The following is a 14,382-nucleotide window of genomic DNA, read 5'->3' as shown; positions in this document are numbered from 1 at the left end:
TTTAGTATGAATATGCAAATGAGCCCCGCCTCCACTCACTCACAGCATCTCAGAGATCCACTGTTGACGATCACACACATTTGCACATGGTTTGTCTTAAAGCATATTAAAAACACCACTAGACATATAAACAAAACATAGGCCTATATTTTTATATAACGACTTATATTTTTATTTACGTTATTTATTTATATTTTTATAATATTTTTTCTCACAATTGCGAGTTTACATCTCGCAATTCTGACTTTTTATCTCGGAATTTCCTGATATAAAGTCGTAATTGTGAGTTAGGCCTATAAAGTATGAATTACGTGATATAAAGTCGCAATTGCGTGTTATAAAGTCAGTCTTTTTGTTCCTTAGAATTGGACTTTTTAAGTATCTCACAATTCTGAGAAAAGATGTCAGAATTGCGATGTATAAACTAGCAATTGTGAGATAAAAAGTCGCAATTATCTTTTCAAATGTTTTAATCTGCGGAGGAAACAAGCTTCCATACCTCTATACCTCCTACCTTCCATAGCCAACATGCCTACAGAAATAAAGTGGGTGTATAGAGACATTTCCCACTGTAAGCAGCGCCATGCACTGACTGATCGCCTGCAACTGAGTATCTATTGGTTGCGCGGTTTATATCGTTTTTTTTTTTTCAACCTCGAAAACTTTCATTGACAGCAGTTTCCATCACATGAAGAGCAGAGCGCGACTTTCCCAGATTATCCGACTGTGTTTATTTAAGGAGAGACAGCAGATTGACCAACATACTCAGACTCAGAGCTGCTGATATACAGTAGATGGCTCGTCTTCGGACTAACACAAGATGAACAGAGATGGACCAAAGCGGACAGGACAACATGAGACATTTATGAAAAGTTCCCCAGAAGAAGAAGAAGCCGTTCTCGCTCGGATCAGGAACGATGTCTGTGAACAACACCTCGAGCTCGAACATCAGCTCTCCTCAACCCGAGGTCTTTACGCACAATGTTCCTGCTCTCGTGTTCGGGGTTTCGCTTATTATTGTGGTCATTTGTGGAAATGTGCTCGTCTGCCTTAGTGTTTACAAGGAAAAAGCCCTGAAGACAACGACTAACTATTTCATTGTGAGTTTGGCTGTGGCAGATCTGCTGCTGGCAGTTTTGGTTTTACCCCTGTTTGTCTATACAGAGGTAAGTCATGCGTTTGCGTTTATAGAAGTTCATTTTGTAACGCGTTTTGTTGAAGTCCAAACATGGTTCCGCGTTAAAACTGTTTTCTTAGGTATAGGCTACTATTTTAGTCTACAATTTTAGTACAACCATTTATCACCATATTTGTAAGGTCTGTTGTATTAGGTTGATGTATCAGTATGATCACTGACATATAGATTATAAGTTTTAAATTGTGCAGTGTGAAAGACTAATAATCGAAGATGTGATTGTATTATAATTCATTATATTAATTATTTATTAATTAACTAATTACTTTTTTGACTAACTTACCCAACACTGTGTGTAAATTTATATATGTATATAGTGTTAAAACGATTAATCGTGATTAATCACATCTAACATAAAAGTCTGTGTTTATATAATATGTGTATATATACACAAATTATATAAACACAGACTTTTATGCATATATATATATATACACACACACACACACACACACACACACACACACACACACACACACACACACACACACACACACACACACATAGGCTATATGTTAGGTAAGTTGCTCTAAAAAGTATTAACTAGCTACTAATTACATCTTCAATTAGATTACTGTACTAATTACTCTCTGTAAAAAGTATTGCATTACTTATTAGTAATTACCGTCTAAATCCCATATCAACCTCGAAAATATACAAGGGTACACATGGAACTGCTATTTTAATTCTATCAAATAAATAATATAAAAATGCATCAATTATTCTTGAACTGACCAAAGTGTTTCAAGGGGAGAGGGTTACACTAAAAACGTACATTTTAATATTAGACTTTACATTTTGATTGTTAGCCTTTAAATCCATTTTTGTTTCAGAATTGTATGTCTATGCAGGATTTAATGCAATTACATCATAAGTAGAAAATCTAATTACTGAGTAATGCATTACACCCAAATATATACACACACACATACAGTATATACATACATATATTTGAAAAGAGTTACTACATAGGCTTCTAGGTAACTTCCTCTTTGATTCTCCTTCTCTTTTAGTCCACTTATCTTGTTATCCTCAAGTTGCCCCCACGTTAAATCGGTCTAGTTGTTAGGCTCATTAGATTAGTTTGACTCGTTTAGAGAATCAAGGGCAGGTCGAATGTCATCTGTCTCAATACAATTGCTTTCCTGTTTGAAATGAATTGCAGGAATGAAGATGTAAGGAAGTTTGCAGTTGTTTTCCTTAATTTATGCTAAATGCTCATTAATACTCTTTTTGACATCTGTCTTTCCAGTTTCAAGGTGGTGTCTGGTCATTGGATATGGCTCTTTGCGATGGACTAATGACCATGGATGTGATGCTCTGTACAGCGTCTATATTTAACCTCTGTGCGATCAGTGTGGACAGGTTTGAATTTCCCATCATATTGATATTGCATAGCATTGCTTTTCCAGAGGAAAGAGAAAAGTTGCTTTGGGAGCCCTGAGGCATTTTCTCAAGAAAGAATGTGAATTGCATAATCAGTTTTTAGCATATTATTTTGACCTAATCAGGGTTGCAGACGCAGGTCATGCTGGTTCATTCTTAAGTTCATTCTTATAGTGCGTAAGACCATGTTTCAGCAAATCAGTGAGTGACTTTATTAAAGAAAGGTGGTTGTCAACTGGTGAGTCGTGACCCAAAAACGGACCACAGGTCTGATCTGATAGCAAATAGCAGAAAAATAACAATTCTAAATTGAAATAATAAAATGCATCTAACATAGGATAACAGAACAAATAAGCTTAATATCTTGTTGATGTCAAACACAAATTCATTGGCTACTTAGTAGAAGCTAGCCAAATTAGGCAGATGCTAAACCATGGTTGCAAGTTAAAGATTCTAATTTATTTATGTAATTAAAGGGTTAGTTCACCCAAAAATTTCAATTCTGTCAGTAATTACTCTCCCTCATGTTGTTCCAACCCCGTAAGACTTTCGTTCATCTTCAGGACACAAATTAAGATATTTTTTATTAAATCTGAGATATTTAAATCTGCGTTGTTCACGTAGTTTAACTGCGCAGCGCAGCGTCAGAACGTAGGCTCACTATTGGCCGACACTGGTCATGTGTGTGATGCGTGTGATGCTGGCTACGTTCTGATGTACATCCAGAAGTGCTGCGCTGTTACACTACGTGAACTCACTCACACAGGCCCACACAGAAGAAAATGAAGAGTTGAATAAAGTCGTTATTTGCGCACAAAAAAAGTATTTGCGTCGCTTGATAAACTTAAGGTTGAGCCACTGTAGTCACTTGGACTATTTTAAACATTGTCTTTACTAACTTTCTGGGCCGGCAAGTTTCAATAACATAGAAGCCTATGGAGGAGTGAGACAGCTCTCAGATTTAATCAAAAATATCTTAATTTGTGTTCTGAAGATGAACGAAAGTCTTACGGGGTTAGAACAACATGAGGGTGAGTAATTGCTGACAGAAGTTTCATTTTTGGGTGAACTAACCCTTTAAACCTTTTAAGTTGCATTAATTGTTTGGTGTTGTTAGGTTAACATAATAATGTTGATCATAACATTAACTTAATGTTGTGTGCAATTTAAACTGAAATGTATGTCAATCGGTTTTAAGTTGCAGTAACTTGATAAAATTGTCTTGATAACTTTGGAAAGTGGGCAGTGGATTTTTTTTAGTTTACAGCACGCTTTGCATTGGACTGGGTAGGGAGAACAAATGTTGAAATTAAGTGTCATTTTATTAGTTTTTAGTGAAGGGAAAGACCTGCTAGTGTTTAATGCTGTTATGTTTGACATTAAGGGTGTGTTCACACATATTGTTCGGTTCTCTTGGTTGTTTTGGTCCGGACCTAAAAAAAGAAAATTATGGTTTGCTTAGCATTCACACTGTCATTATTAACACCGAACCTAAAGATAAAAAAAAAAACTAAATTGCTTTTATGGCACATATTTTGCAAATACAAACATTCAAACCAATGCTGTGTGCTGGACTAAAAGCGTATGTGTGTACATATGATGGTATTTTGACTAGATGAGAACTGTGTAACAGAGTCAAAACAGCAGCAAGAATCCCTCCATCCTTTTTAGGGTCGCATCTTGTGACATCACATTCTGTTTTTGGTTCGTTTAGATGTCTTTGGTCCCTGTTGCATTCATATTTCAGTCAAACCGCACCAGAGTTTGTTTAGAAGTTTAGAGTTTGTTTTAATCCAACCAAACATGCAATTGTGAACACACCCTTAAAAGTGTGACATCATGAAGATAAACACTACATTGACTCTATAAGCAATGACTGAGCTAATGCCAGTCGACAAGTAATATCTTACATTTTACTATGATAGCTGTGGATTTTAACTGAAATACATAAAATTGGCTCGAGTGCTACAACTCAAGTAGTTAGTGTGACTTATTTTTGTTGAGTAGTCAACTTAAAAAATTGTGTTTGTCACAAATGATTAAGTTCCTCTTGCTCAATGTAGTTTGTCATTTTATTCGAAGCTGTCATGACTCAAAAGATTGATGCAAACGATTGGTTGCAATTTTTTTTGTTGAGCCAACACGTTATTTAGAGTGTGGGTCTTAAAGCAAAACCAGTTGAGAACCACTGACTACAGCGTTTGGCTTTGCTGTGATTATGGCTCTTCGGGTACGTTTACACGACAACGATATGCTTAAAACGGAGAAGTTTTTCCTTTCAGTTTTCTGCGTACATTGTCAAAACAATCCCCATTGAACCCGTTTTCAAAACTTTGCGTTTTCAGGCACTCAAAACGCGATGTCGTGACTCGTGTAAACGAACGGCCAAAACACATAAAAACTTTTACGATTTTAGTTGAAAACGATGTCGTGTAAACAGCCCCTTAGAAGTCTTTATTTATTTTACATCTTTAAAAATATCTTTACATCCAGATGGTAAAGTTGAAAATGCATCATTTTAACAGGTTTATAGCCGTGTCCATACCGCTTAACTACAACAGAAAGCATGTCGACTATCGGCAAATGGTCCTGCTCTCTGCGACGTGGCTCTTGGCGCTGGCTGTGGCTTCTCCCGTCATCTTTGGGATAAACAATGTTCCTCAAAGAGATCCCAGAGAATGCAAACTGGAAGACGACAATTATGTGGTATATTCGTCCGTCTGCTCCTTTTTCATCCCGTGCCCCATCATGCTCCTACTGTATTTTGGGATCTTCCATGGTTTGCGCAAGTGGGAAGAAGCACGTAAAGCCAAACTGAGGAACAGTATTCATGCTTGCCGTAGTTTACAGCATGCAGCGGTTGCTGCCGCCCTCCCACCATTGGGATCTCTAACAATGTCTCTGCCCCGGGTCATTGAGAGAGATCTGGCCCAGTCCAGTCTTGAGGAGCTTGATGACTTCAAACCGCCCGTTTGCCCTTTCCCACCGGAGTATAAAAACAGCCCCATTCAAACCGTGGCCTACACTGCCATTAAACACGGCCAGCCAACTCAGCGAAAGAAAAGGGCTAAGATCAATGGAAGGGAGAGAAAAGCCATGAGGGTTTTACCTGTTGTTGTGGGTAAGTGTTGAAATAATGCTTCTGTGAGTGTTTGTTTGTCTGTCCTGTTGAAGTTGAAAGTACTTACTGTATAATCACATGCGATGTGAGCATAGTAGACTGTAAAAAAATATGGATGTGACGACAATGACGTCACCCGTAGGTTTCTGAAGAGCGTTTTTGAAGCCCAAAGTGGGCGGAGCCGGTCGTCGCCATCTTGGCAGCGCGTCATTCCCGGATAAACGAAAATGGGCAAAGAGGCGGGATTAGCTGAGGTGACGTGACGCTAACAGACAGCAGGCAAACGGCAACCTTCCAGTCTCTCTCTTGAATCCAACATGGAAGTGACTTAAACTGCAATTCATTGACTGGCCACACAGGCTCCAAAAGAGACTCAATCCCATAGACCCCCATGTTAAAATGCCCAACTTTACTGCAGAAATAAATTTGTTTACAGCCTGGTACAAAAAGTGGTTTTGTCTATATAGCTAATTTTGCCCTTCATGACAACTGTGAGGGGGGTGATTTTTTTTTGTATAACTCATCCGTTTGAATTATATTAAGTCTTAAAGTTCTGCATAATTAAGGGCATGGCCACTTGAGTGACAGGTGGTTTGCCGCTGATGTCACTACTAGACGTTTGTCTGCTGTCTGTTAGCATCACGTCACCTCAGCTAATCCGCCTCTGCCCATTTCCGGTTATTCAGGAGTGACGCTGCCAAGATGGCGACGGCCGGCTCCGCCCACTTTGGGCTTCAATAATGCTCTTCAGAAACACTACGGGTGACGTCACGGACACTATGTCCATATTTCTTTACAGTCTATGCAGCAGACAAACGGCTAATAGTGACAGCAGCGGCAATCCACCCGTCACTCAAATGGCCCCGCCCCTAATTATGCAGAATTTTAAAGCTTAATATGATTTAAACGGATGAGTTATAAAAAAATCCACCCCCTTCACAGTCGTCATGAAAATTAGCTATATAGACCAAAACCACTTTTTGCACCAGGCTGTAAAAAAAATTTTTTCTGCCCTAAAGTTGGGCAAATGAACATGGGTATCTATGGGATTGACTCTCTTCTGGAGCCGGTCTCTAGTGGCCAGTCGATGAATTGCAGTTTAAGTCACTAACGTGTTGGATTCAAGAGAGACACCGGAAGTTTGTAGCTTGGATGTGAGCAGAGTGAAAGAAGACTTTAAAATACAACTTTTGAGCTTTTATCAACAAAGCAGCCTAATTAGTTTGTGGATGTAATTATAAATGTCTAAGCTTTGCAAGAAATTGCCACAGAAGTTGAATTTCCCTGGACCGGCGCACAGATAAAACCAACTACAGGCAAATCCCTCTATCCAATTATGATGTCATGGTTCACCTGGTGCCTTGACCTCATTTCTGGGACACCATTCATTAACACAGAGCCATTCAGCAAAGACTAGAGTTGCAGTTTACAAATCTTTCATTATTATTATTATTATTATTATTATTTTTGTTGTTGTTGTTGTTGTTGTTGAAAATTGGTTCACCATGTCACATATTCTGAATATAGAGCGCATTAGTGCCGTTGATTCTGGAAGATTCAGAGACTGACATGTTTGGCTTGTCAAAAATGTGACATTCAACTGTCACAAATTTGTTGAGTTTTGAAAATCTTGTTTATTTTGAAACCCATAAAAATTTTCAAAAAATTTTTCAAAACAAAAAAAAAAATGCAGGGAAAGAGTTAATATGTCTGAATATGACCCGGTTACTGGTTACATCAACATGTCAGAAATGACTCCTTTACGTAACAAGACATTTTCCATATTTTCCGTGTACAGTAGAGGAATGTGTAGGTTTTCACCTCCTCATGAGGATTCAAAGGTTGGGGGAAGTGATAACTTTTCCAAAGATGTAAACATTTCTTGCATCACAGAAACATGCAGTTATGCTGATGATCTGAAACTTATTTTAACTCCATTACTGGGTATTTATAGAAATACCATTAATATACTTGAATAATTCAGCAGTGAAGAGGCCACTGGAGGAGCACATTAATATCCATAACATACATAGGTTGATTTATATGTGCAGCGTTTGTCCCGCGCTCTTCATAACATCTGACTTAGTTTGGTCGCTTTCGCAAGAGATTCTTATTGCATAATGCAGAATGAATGAGCGTGATTTTGCAGGTTTCTGGGTTATCCTAAGCTTTCCAGAGCTCTTAAAGTCATTCTTGAATATTTTGAGTCCTGGCTGCTCATTTTTCTTGCTTTATAAGAAGAGAAGCAGGACTCTGACCACAACGTTCATAATGGCATGTTGTCGTCTAACACAGAAAATAATTTTCAATTCCTTCAAGCTTGTAAAAACAAACAAAAAACCCATTTACAGTAATGGACAATAGGCATTCCAGTGGGTTTAAAAGCAAAAATGTGCAATACTTTATTTTAAGGTGTCTGTATTACAGTGTAATTATACATTTGAGTACTGAGTAATATTAATGAACTACATGTACTTACTTTACTATAGGGTTATGGGCTGTGGTTGCATGTAATTATGCACAATTTATAGTTATTGCTACACTGAAAAAAAAAAATCTAGGATTTACTTTGAAACAAAATAACTTTTTTTTTTTTGTGTACAGTAACTACAAGTAACATTTTACAATATACGTGAAATATATTTTTTATACACTTTATGTAATGGTAAAAAATGCACCAAATGTCTTGTGCCTTAATTCAACTGATGATAAATATGTCATGCAGTTTTATTTTAGTTGTATTATTATGAATTAGCTTTTATCTTTGTATTTTTAGCTGTCATGTTATTATTATAGTTGAATTTTTTGTAATTTCGTGATGTGCTTTTTTCATTCTATAAATTTTTTCAGGTTTAATTTATTTTTATTTCAATTTCACGTGTTTGATTCAGATTCAGTCAGATGGTCAGTTTACACCCAGATGGTGCAACTTACCCCTAACCTGGGGTAAATTGAGCCACATAAACACTTTTTTTTATAGGAAGCCATACTTTTAGAACCCTTTGTCATAGATGTACTCTGATCATTTAAAAATAATAGGAAACATCCTGAAATTTCTTATGCATCACTTATGCCTAATTTTCTCTTATCTTGAGGACCACATAAGTAAAAGATGGCTCATCTTACCCCACTCTCCCCCAACTTTAAATCCGTTTAGTGGGCTCCTCCCATGGGCAGAGTCATGTTTCATATTACATAATTTACTACACTATTTTTATAATCCAAACAAAACACATATTGCCGGAAAGGTCTGAAACTCAATGTTCCATATTTGGCGACTGTTTTGTCATAGAAGTGAGGATGTGACAGAAATTGATTCATTTGTGACAGGACAATGCATCAAAAGAATGTGTGCGTCACCTAGGGGCTATTTTACTTACGTTTTTGTGATATCAACTTCAAATTCGGAACACAATTTGGTTAGACATGTGGCTTTAATTTTATAGCAATATTAGAGTCTTCACTATTTTATAAAATATATATATATTTTTTTTTTTAATGTTTAGTACAGTGCATTTGCTTTACAGTAAATTTCAACTTCTTTTCACTTCAGCAATAATCTGCTGAGTGTTTTCTGTCAAAAGAGACCAACCTTTGGGTAGTGCATTTTCACATCAGTGCTCAAAAAGCGACCTGACAGTTAACAGGTTTATATTTCATTTTATTTCAGCTTTATTTCAAATACCAGAAATGTTTCTAGTAGTGTTAGTCTTTAGTTAAAGATAATAACCCTTATGTGATGTGTGATCTCCACCTGCAGGTGTCTTCCTCTTCTGCTGGACACCGTTCTTCGTCGTTCACACGGCTCGAGCCCGGTGTGAGTCCTGCCACATCTCTCCAGAGCTGATGAGCACCGTGACGTGGCTGGGTTACGTCAACAGTGCTCTCAACCCAATCATCTACACGGTCTTCAACACAGAATTCAGGAAGTTCTTCCGAGGATTTCTCCCCCGCTGCTGCTGACATCCACCCAGCGCTTCATAATGCCATTGTTTATGCTAAAGACATTTGTTCTTGAGTGGAACTGTTTTATTTTGTTGTTTTGTGTTAATCCTGCCAGTACTTTCTTTGTGCCAACCATGTGCTACATCCATATTTTATACATAGTGGACTTGTTTTCAGTAGTGCCTGGAACATTTGTGCATCATTTTATAATGCGCCATGCTCTGTTAAAATATGCCTCAGTCCGAATTAAGCTAAGATTAATGATATAAAATATAAAATGCATTGCATATTTTAGATCTGTGACGTGTTTTTGCCCATAAGAAGGATTAAAAAAACAAAAAAAAACAATGTACAAGCCCTCATTTGGCACTGCATATTTTGGTCTTTCAAATATTCTGTAGATACCGTAGAGCTTTGAGTTTGGATTTCATTCATTTGAACTTGGAGCTGAAAATTACTATAATCAGAAATGTGCGATAAAACCACTAGACGGAGGTTTGAAAAAGGGGTTAAAGTTTCTCTGTGAAGGTTCAAAAACATCATTAGAAAGTGTCTAATGAAGTTCCAGAAAAGCCCTAAGGATTTGACCATGCTTGGTTTCTAACCTTGTAATCTTCGAGCTCATCATCTGTGCGCAGTGAAAGAAGGATCAGACACCTAGGCAGAATTCTCACTTGTCTCTCTTTTTTTCCCTCTCTTATTGAATTATAAATAAAATGTCTGCATGATCAAGTGCAGATTCTCCAGTATGCCTGACGCTGGCATTTCTTAGAGAATTAAGAATCACCAAGATCTTGTCCTTTCCAACTATCCAGCCCTGTTGACCTGTATCTTCCAAAAATGTGTACTTTTATTAAGTAAATGTACATGTATAGATTAGACAGAAAACTTGAGATTCATAACTATCCATCATGGAGCTCTCCTTCCTAACCAAAACCAATCACCCTGCACTTTTAAAATAAAGCTTCCAAAAAGCAAGGGTCTTAAAGGGTTAGTTCATCCAAAAATAAAAAATGCTGTCAGTAATTACTCACCCTCAAGTCGTTCCAAACCGGTAAGCCCTTCATTCATCTTCGGAACACAAATGAAGTAGCCTGGCAAGCCAGACCTACATCAAGATGTTAGGTCTGGCAACTCACCATAGACACGGCTCAATCCGAGGGGCGGGATAAACGGCTGTCTTTCAGATTCCCTCTGCACGCAATAGGACAGCGCTTCAACCAACCAGAGCGTTTTCCCAACAGCGGAGCTAATGTCAGTTGATAGATTCAACTTTTGAATCTGGCCGGCAAAACTACGAACACATCTTCCTTTTTTAAGAATGACTTAAGTGCCGTTCTTTGCTCTTTTCTCAAAGAAAAACTTAACTCCAAGTCCTCCAGAGTCGCGGACAAAGCCGATTTGAAAGACTGTTCTCCAGCAGCAACTCTTTGTTTTCAAGTAGCAGGGAACCATCTACAGTACTAAACTCTGTCGTCATTATGTTAAGCCCGCCCCGCCTACTCTATACACGATGTGATTGGCCTGACCCAATTTAGGTTTTTCCAGCACGAAAGTCAACGGAGAGTTGCTAGACTACCCTCCCTTAGCTTTGATCCTCATATCAAATCACTCACTAAGACTGCCTTCTTTCACCTCCGTAACATTGCTCGCCTCCAACCCTTCCTCTCTGTTAGTGATGCTCAGATTTTGGTTAACTCCTTCATTATGTCCCGTCTAGACTACTGCAACTCACTTTTCCTTGGTCTCCCTGCTAAATCACTTCAAAGGCTACAATATATTCAAAACTCGGCAGCCAGGCTCCTCACCCATACCAGATGATCAGCACACATCACCCCATTCTCCACCAACTTCACTGGCTACCAGTTCCGTCCCGGATCAAATACAAAGTACTACTACTCACCTTCAAAGCACTCCACAACCTTGCTCCCCCTACATCCGCGACCTCCTGACCCCTTACACTCCTTCCCGCTCACTCAGATCCTCTGACCAAAATCTCTTGGCTATCCCCCGCTCCAGACTTTCCACCCTGGGTGGCAGGTCCTTCAGTGCCTTGGCCCCCAAACTCTGGAACCGCCTCCCACAACCTCTTCGTGACTGTCCTTCTCTTCCCTTCTTTAAAGCACATCTCAAGACCTTTTTGTTTAATGATCACTTCTCCACACCCAACTCATAGCTTCATACAGATAACTTGTCTTTGTTGTATTGTTTTGGTTGTTTGTTGTTGTGTTTCCTTGCCTTCCTACTATGTAAAGCGACCTTGGGATTGAGAAAGGCGCTATATCAAATAAACGTATTATTATTATTATTACCCTGGCTGCAAAATCATTTTTGCTGCCGCTAGGGTGCGTCTAGATTTCTAGGCTACAAATGAAGATATTTTTGATGAAATCTGAAAGCTTTCTGTCCCTCAATTGACAGCAACGTCATTGCAAATTTCAAGGCCCAGAAAGGTAGTAAAAACATCATTAAAATAGTCCATGTGACTACAGTAGTTCAACATTATGTTGTTATGAGGCGATGAAAAAAAAAAAACCAAATAACAACATTATTCAACAATCTCTTCTCTTCCACGTCATTCTCCTATGCTGTTGACGTAGTGTAACAGCGCAGCGCTTCTGGGTTGTACGTCAGAACGTAGGCTCACTATTGGCCAGCATCACACACATGACCAGCTTCGGCCAATTAGTGAGCCGACGTTCTGACGTAGAACCCAGAAGCACTACACTGTTTACATCAACAGCGTAAGAGAATGACGTGGAACCGAACGACTCGAACCCGAAGACTCGAGAGATGAACTAATCAATTTTGTCTCCGGTACCGACTGCATAGCTCAGCATATGGGGCTGTCACGGGATGAACGAACGACTCGAACCCGAACCCGAAGACTCGAGAGATGAACTAATCAATTCTGTATCCGGTACTACAGACTGCATAGTTCAGTTTATGAGGATGTCACGGGATGAATGGCTCAGGGGTGCGTTTCCCAAAAGCATCGTTAGCCAACTATGTTCGCAATTTCCGTCGTTATCAGCATAGTTCAACGAGTCAGTGTTTCCAGAAACCATCGTTCTAACGAACATTCGCAAACAGCATCGCAAAGTTGTGTAGTTGGAACAACAGCTCTCGACCTGTGGTTACACGCAGAGTTTCTAGTTTGCATGATGTCAATAAATCCTTATCTTGAGCAAAATAAGCAAGCTGACATTCACCTGTGTCTTTTATTTAGAATACAAATGTCATTTACGTCTTTGAGTTTGTCAAGAGATGTAAAGCACCGTTTTTGAAGAGTGCGCATGTGCGAACGTGCTCTACTATGTAAGAACGAGTCTATGATTAAATCTGGAAATAAAGCAAAATAACTTAGAAAAATTAGAAATAGTCCTCAGATGTCATGTCTGTAATTTATAGCAAAACATCTAGCGTTAATTCGATCTCAAACAGATTCATTAAAAGAAGTTATTTATCCACCATGTGCGTGACGTCATAAACCAATGTGGTTGAACGACCAATTTGCGACAATACGGTTTCGGGAAACAGTCGTGACTAGCTAGTTGATTTCTTCAACGATGCATCGTACTATTGTAGTTAAGCAGCGAATTACGTCGTTGTTCAGGAAACACACCCCAGATCGGGAGGTGAAGTAAACTACTGCAAAGCTCAGTTTATTGGGATGTCATGGGATGAACGAACGACTTAGATCGGGAGGTGAGGTAAACTAACAGACTGTATAGCCTCATTAGCCCAAAGATAATTTCTCATAATTTGGCCTTTTCCTTGCATTGCATTGCATTTTTTTTTTCTTATTCTAAATGCAATCAACATTTGATGTGTTTGGTGAATTTGGTTATTAACATGTAACATTTTAAATACATTCTGCTGAAATGAACGAAATGACTTGAAAAAAGGTTCGTTCATTTTGATAAACAAGATTCAAAGATCCGAGTCAGTGAAATGATCAGAACTTCCCACTACTTCTAGAAAGCGTCTCTCCAGTGTGTTCATGTTTTTACTCTCATCTCTGATCTTGACGGACTGAACAGAAGAAACGAATCAGAGAAGATTTCCACGTCAAAAGAGGCGGAGCCTCAGAGCCACACCCATCTATTACATCATCACAATGGACCAATCATAGTTCGAAGTTGTTTGCCAGGTGGAGTGAAGTTTTCTGAAAAGTTTTGCAAGCTACTTTGAACTCCCAAAACAAACTCCAACTCGAGCTTCATTTTGGCCTGATTTTGTTCATTGACGTCACACCACTTCGCTCTTTGACTTTGCTTGAAGTATATCAGGGCCTTTAGAAAAACATCTGTGTACCTGCACTTCAGGAGGGCGATGACAAATGGAACTATTAGGTTGATTAACCATCAAGATCCTGATATATAAAGTTATACTACAGTTTGTGTGTGGGATAATCATGTTTTGCACCACATTATGACAACAGTCATTCAGGCCCTACAGCTTCATTTGGAAAATAAGGCCATTCTTCAACACTAAGCTATTAAGCTCTTTTGTTCGGGCCACAGCAATCTCATGGCTTTCCTCCATGACAGCCAACCTGCAATTTATATGTGCCCGTAAGTGCATCCAAAATACCACTGCTCGACTTTTGTTTTACCTCTAGAGGTCCTGTTATATCATTATATTATATATATCTGCTCCGGTCTCTTCACTGCCATCATGTCAGATGATTTTCTTCCTGAAACATGGATTTTTGTTTCTTGCCATCTTGAAT

The 14,382-nt window shown here is 38.6% G+C and overlaps 1 protein-coding gene across 1 annotated transcript; it reads left to right on the top strand.

The window, feature by feature from the left end:
- The first annotated feature begins 562 nt into the window (after positions 1-562).
- On the top strand, positions 563-13,996 carry drd4b (dopamine receptor D4b). The gene is made up of 4 exons (XM_082161016.1): positions 563-1,166; positions 2,448-2,560; positions 5,107-5,702; positions 9,463-13,996. Exons 1-4 carry the CDS (start codon positions 918-920, stop codon positions 9,663-9,665), a joined length of 1,161 nt encoding a protein of 386 aa, XP_082017142.1. The 5' UTR covers positions 563-917; the 3' UTR covers positions 9,666-13,996.
- The last annotated feature ends 386 nt before the right edge of the window (positions 13,997-14,382 follow it).

Source organism: Leuciscus leuciscus (assembly GCF_965113295.1).
Source record: "Leuciscus leuciscus genome assembly, chromosome: 2".
NCBI classification, from domain to species: domain Eukaryota; kingdom Metazoa; phylum Chordata; class Actinopteri; order Cypriniformes; family Leuciscidae; genus Leuciscus; species Leuciscus leuciscus.
The sequence above is the reverse complement of the archived record's forward strand: the minus strand, read 5'-3'. Positions and strand labels throughout refer to the sequence as shown.

What these genes read in the sequence shown, in the direction of transcription:
- drd4b (XM_082161016.1), top strand. Translation starts at nt 918, where the DNA reads ATGTCTGTGAACAACACCTCGAGCTCGAACATCAGCTCTCCTCAACCC. An exon ending in TGTGCGATCAGTGTGGACAG is followed by an intron (nt 2,561 to 5,106) that starts GTTTGAATTTCC and finishes TCATTTTAACAG; the next exon opens with GTTTATAGCCGTGTCCATAC. An exon ending in GGTTTTACCTGTTGTTGTGG is followed by an intron (nt 5,703 to 9,462) that starts GTAAGTGTTGAA and finishes CTCCACCTGCAG; the next exon opens with GTGTCTTCCTCTTCTGCTGG.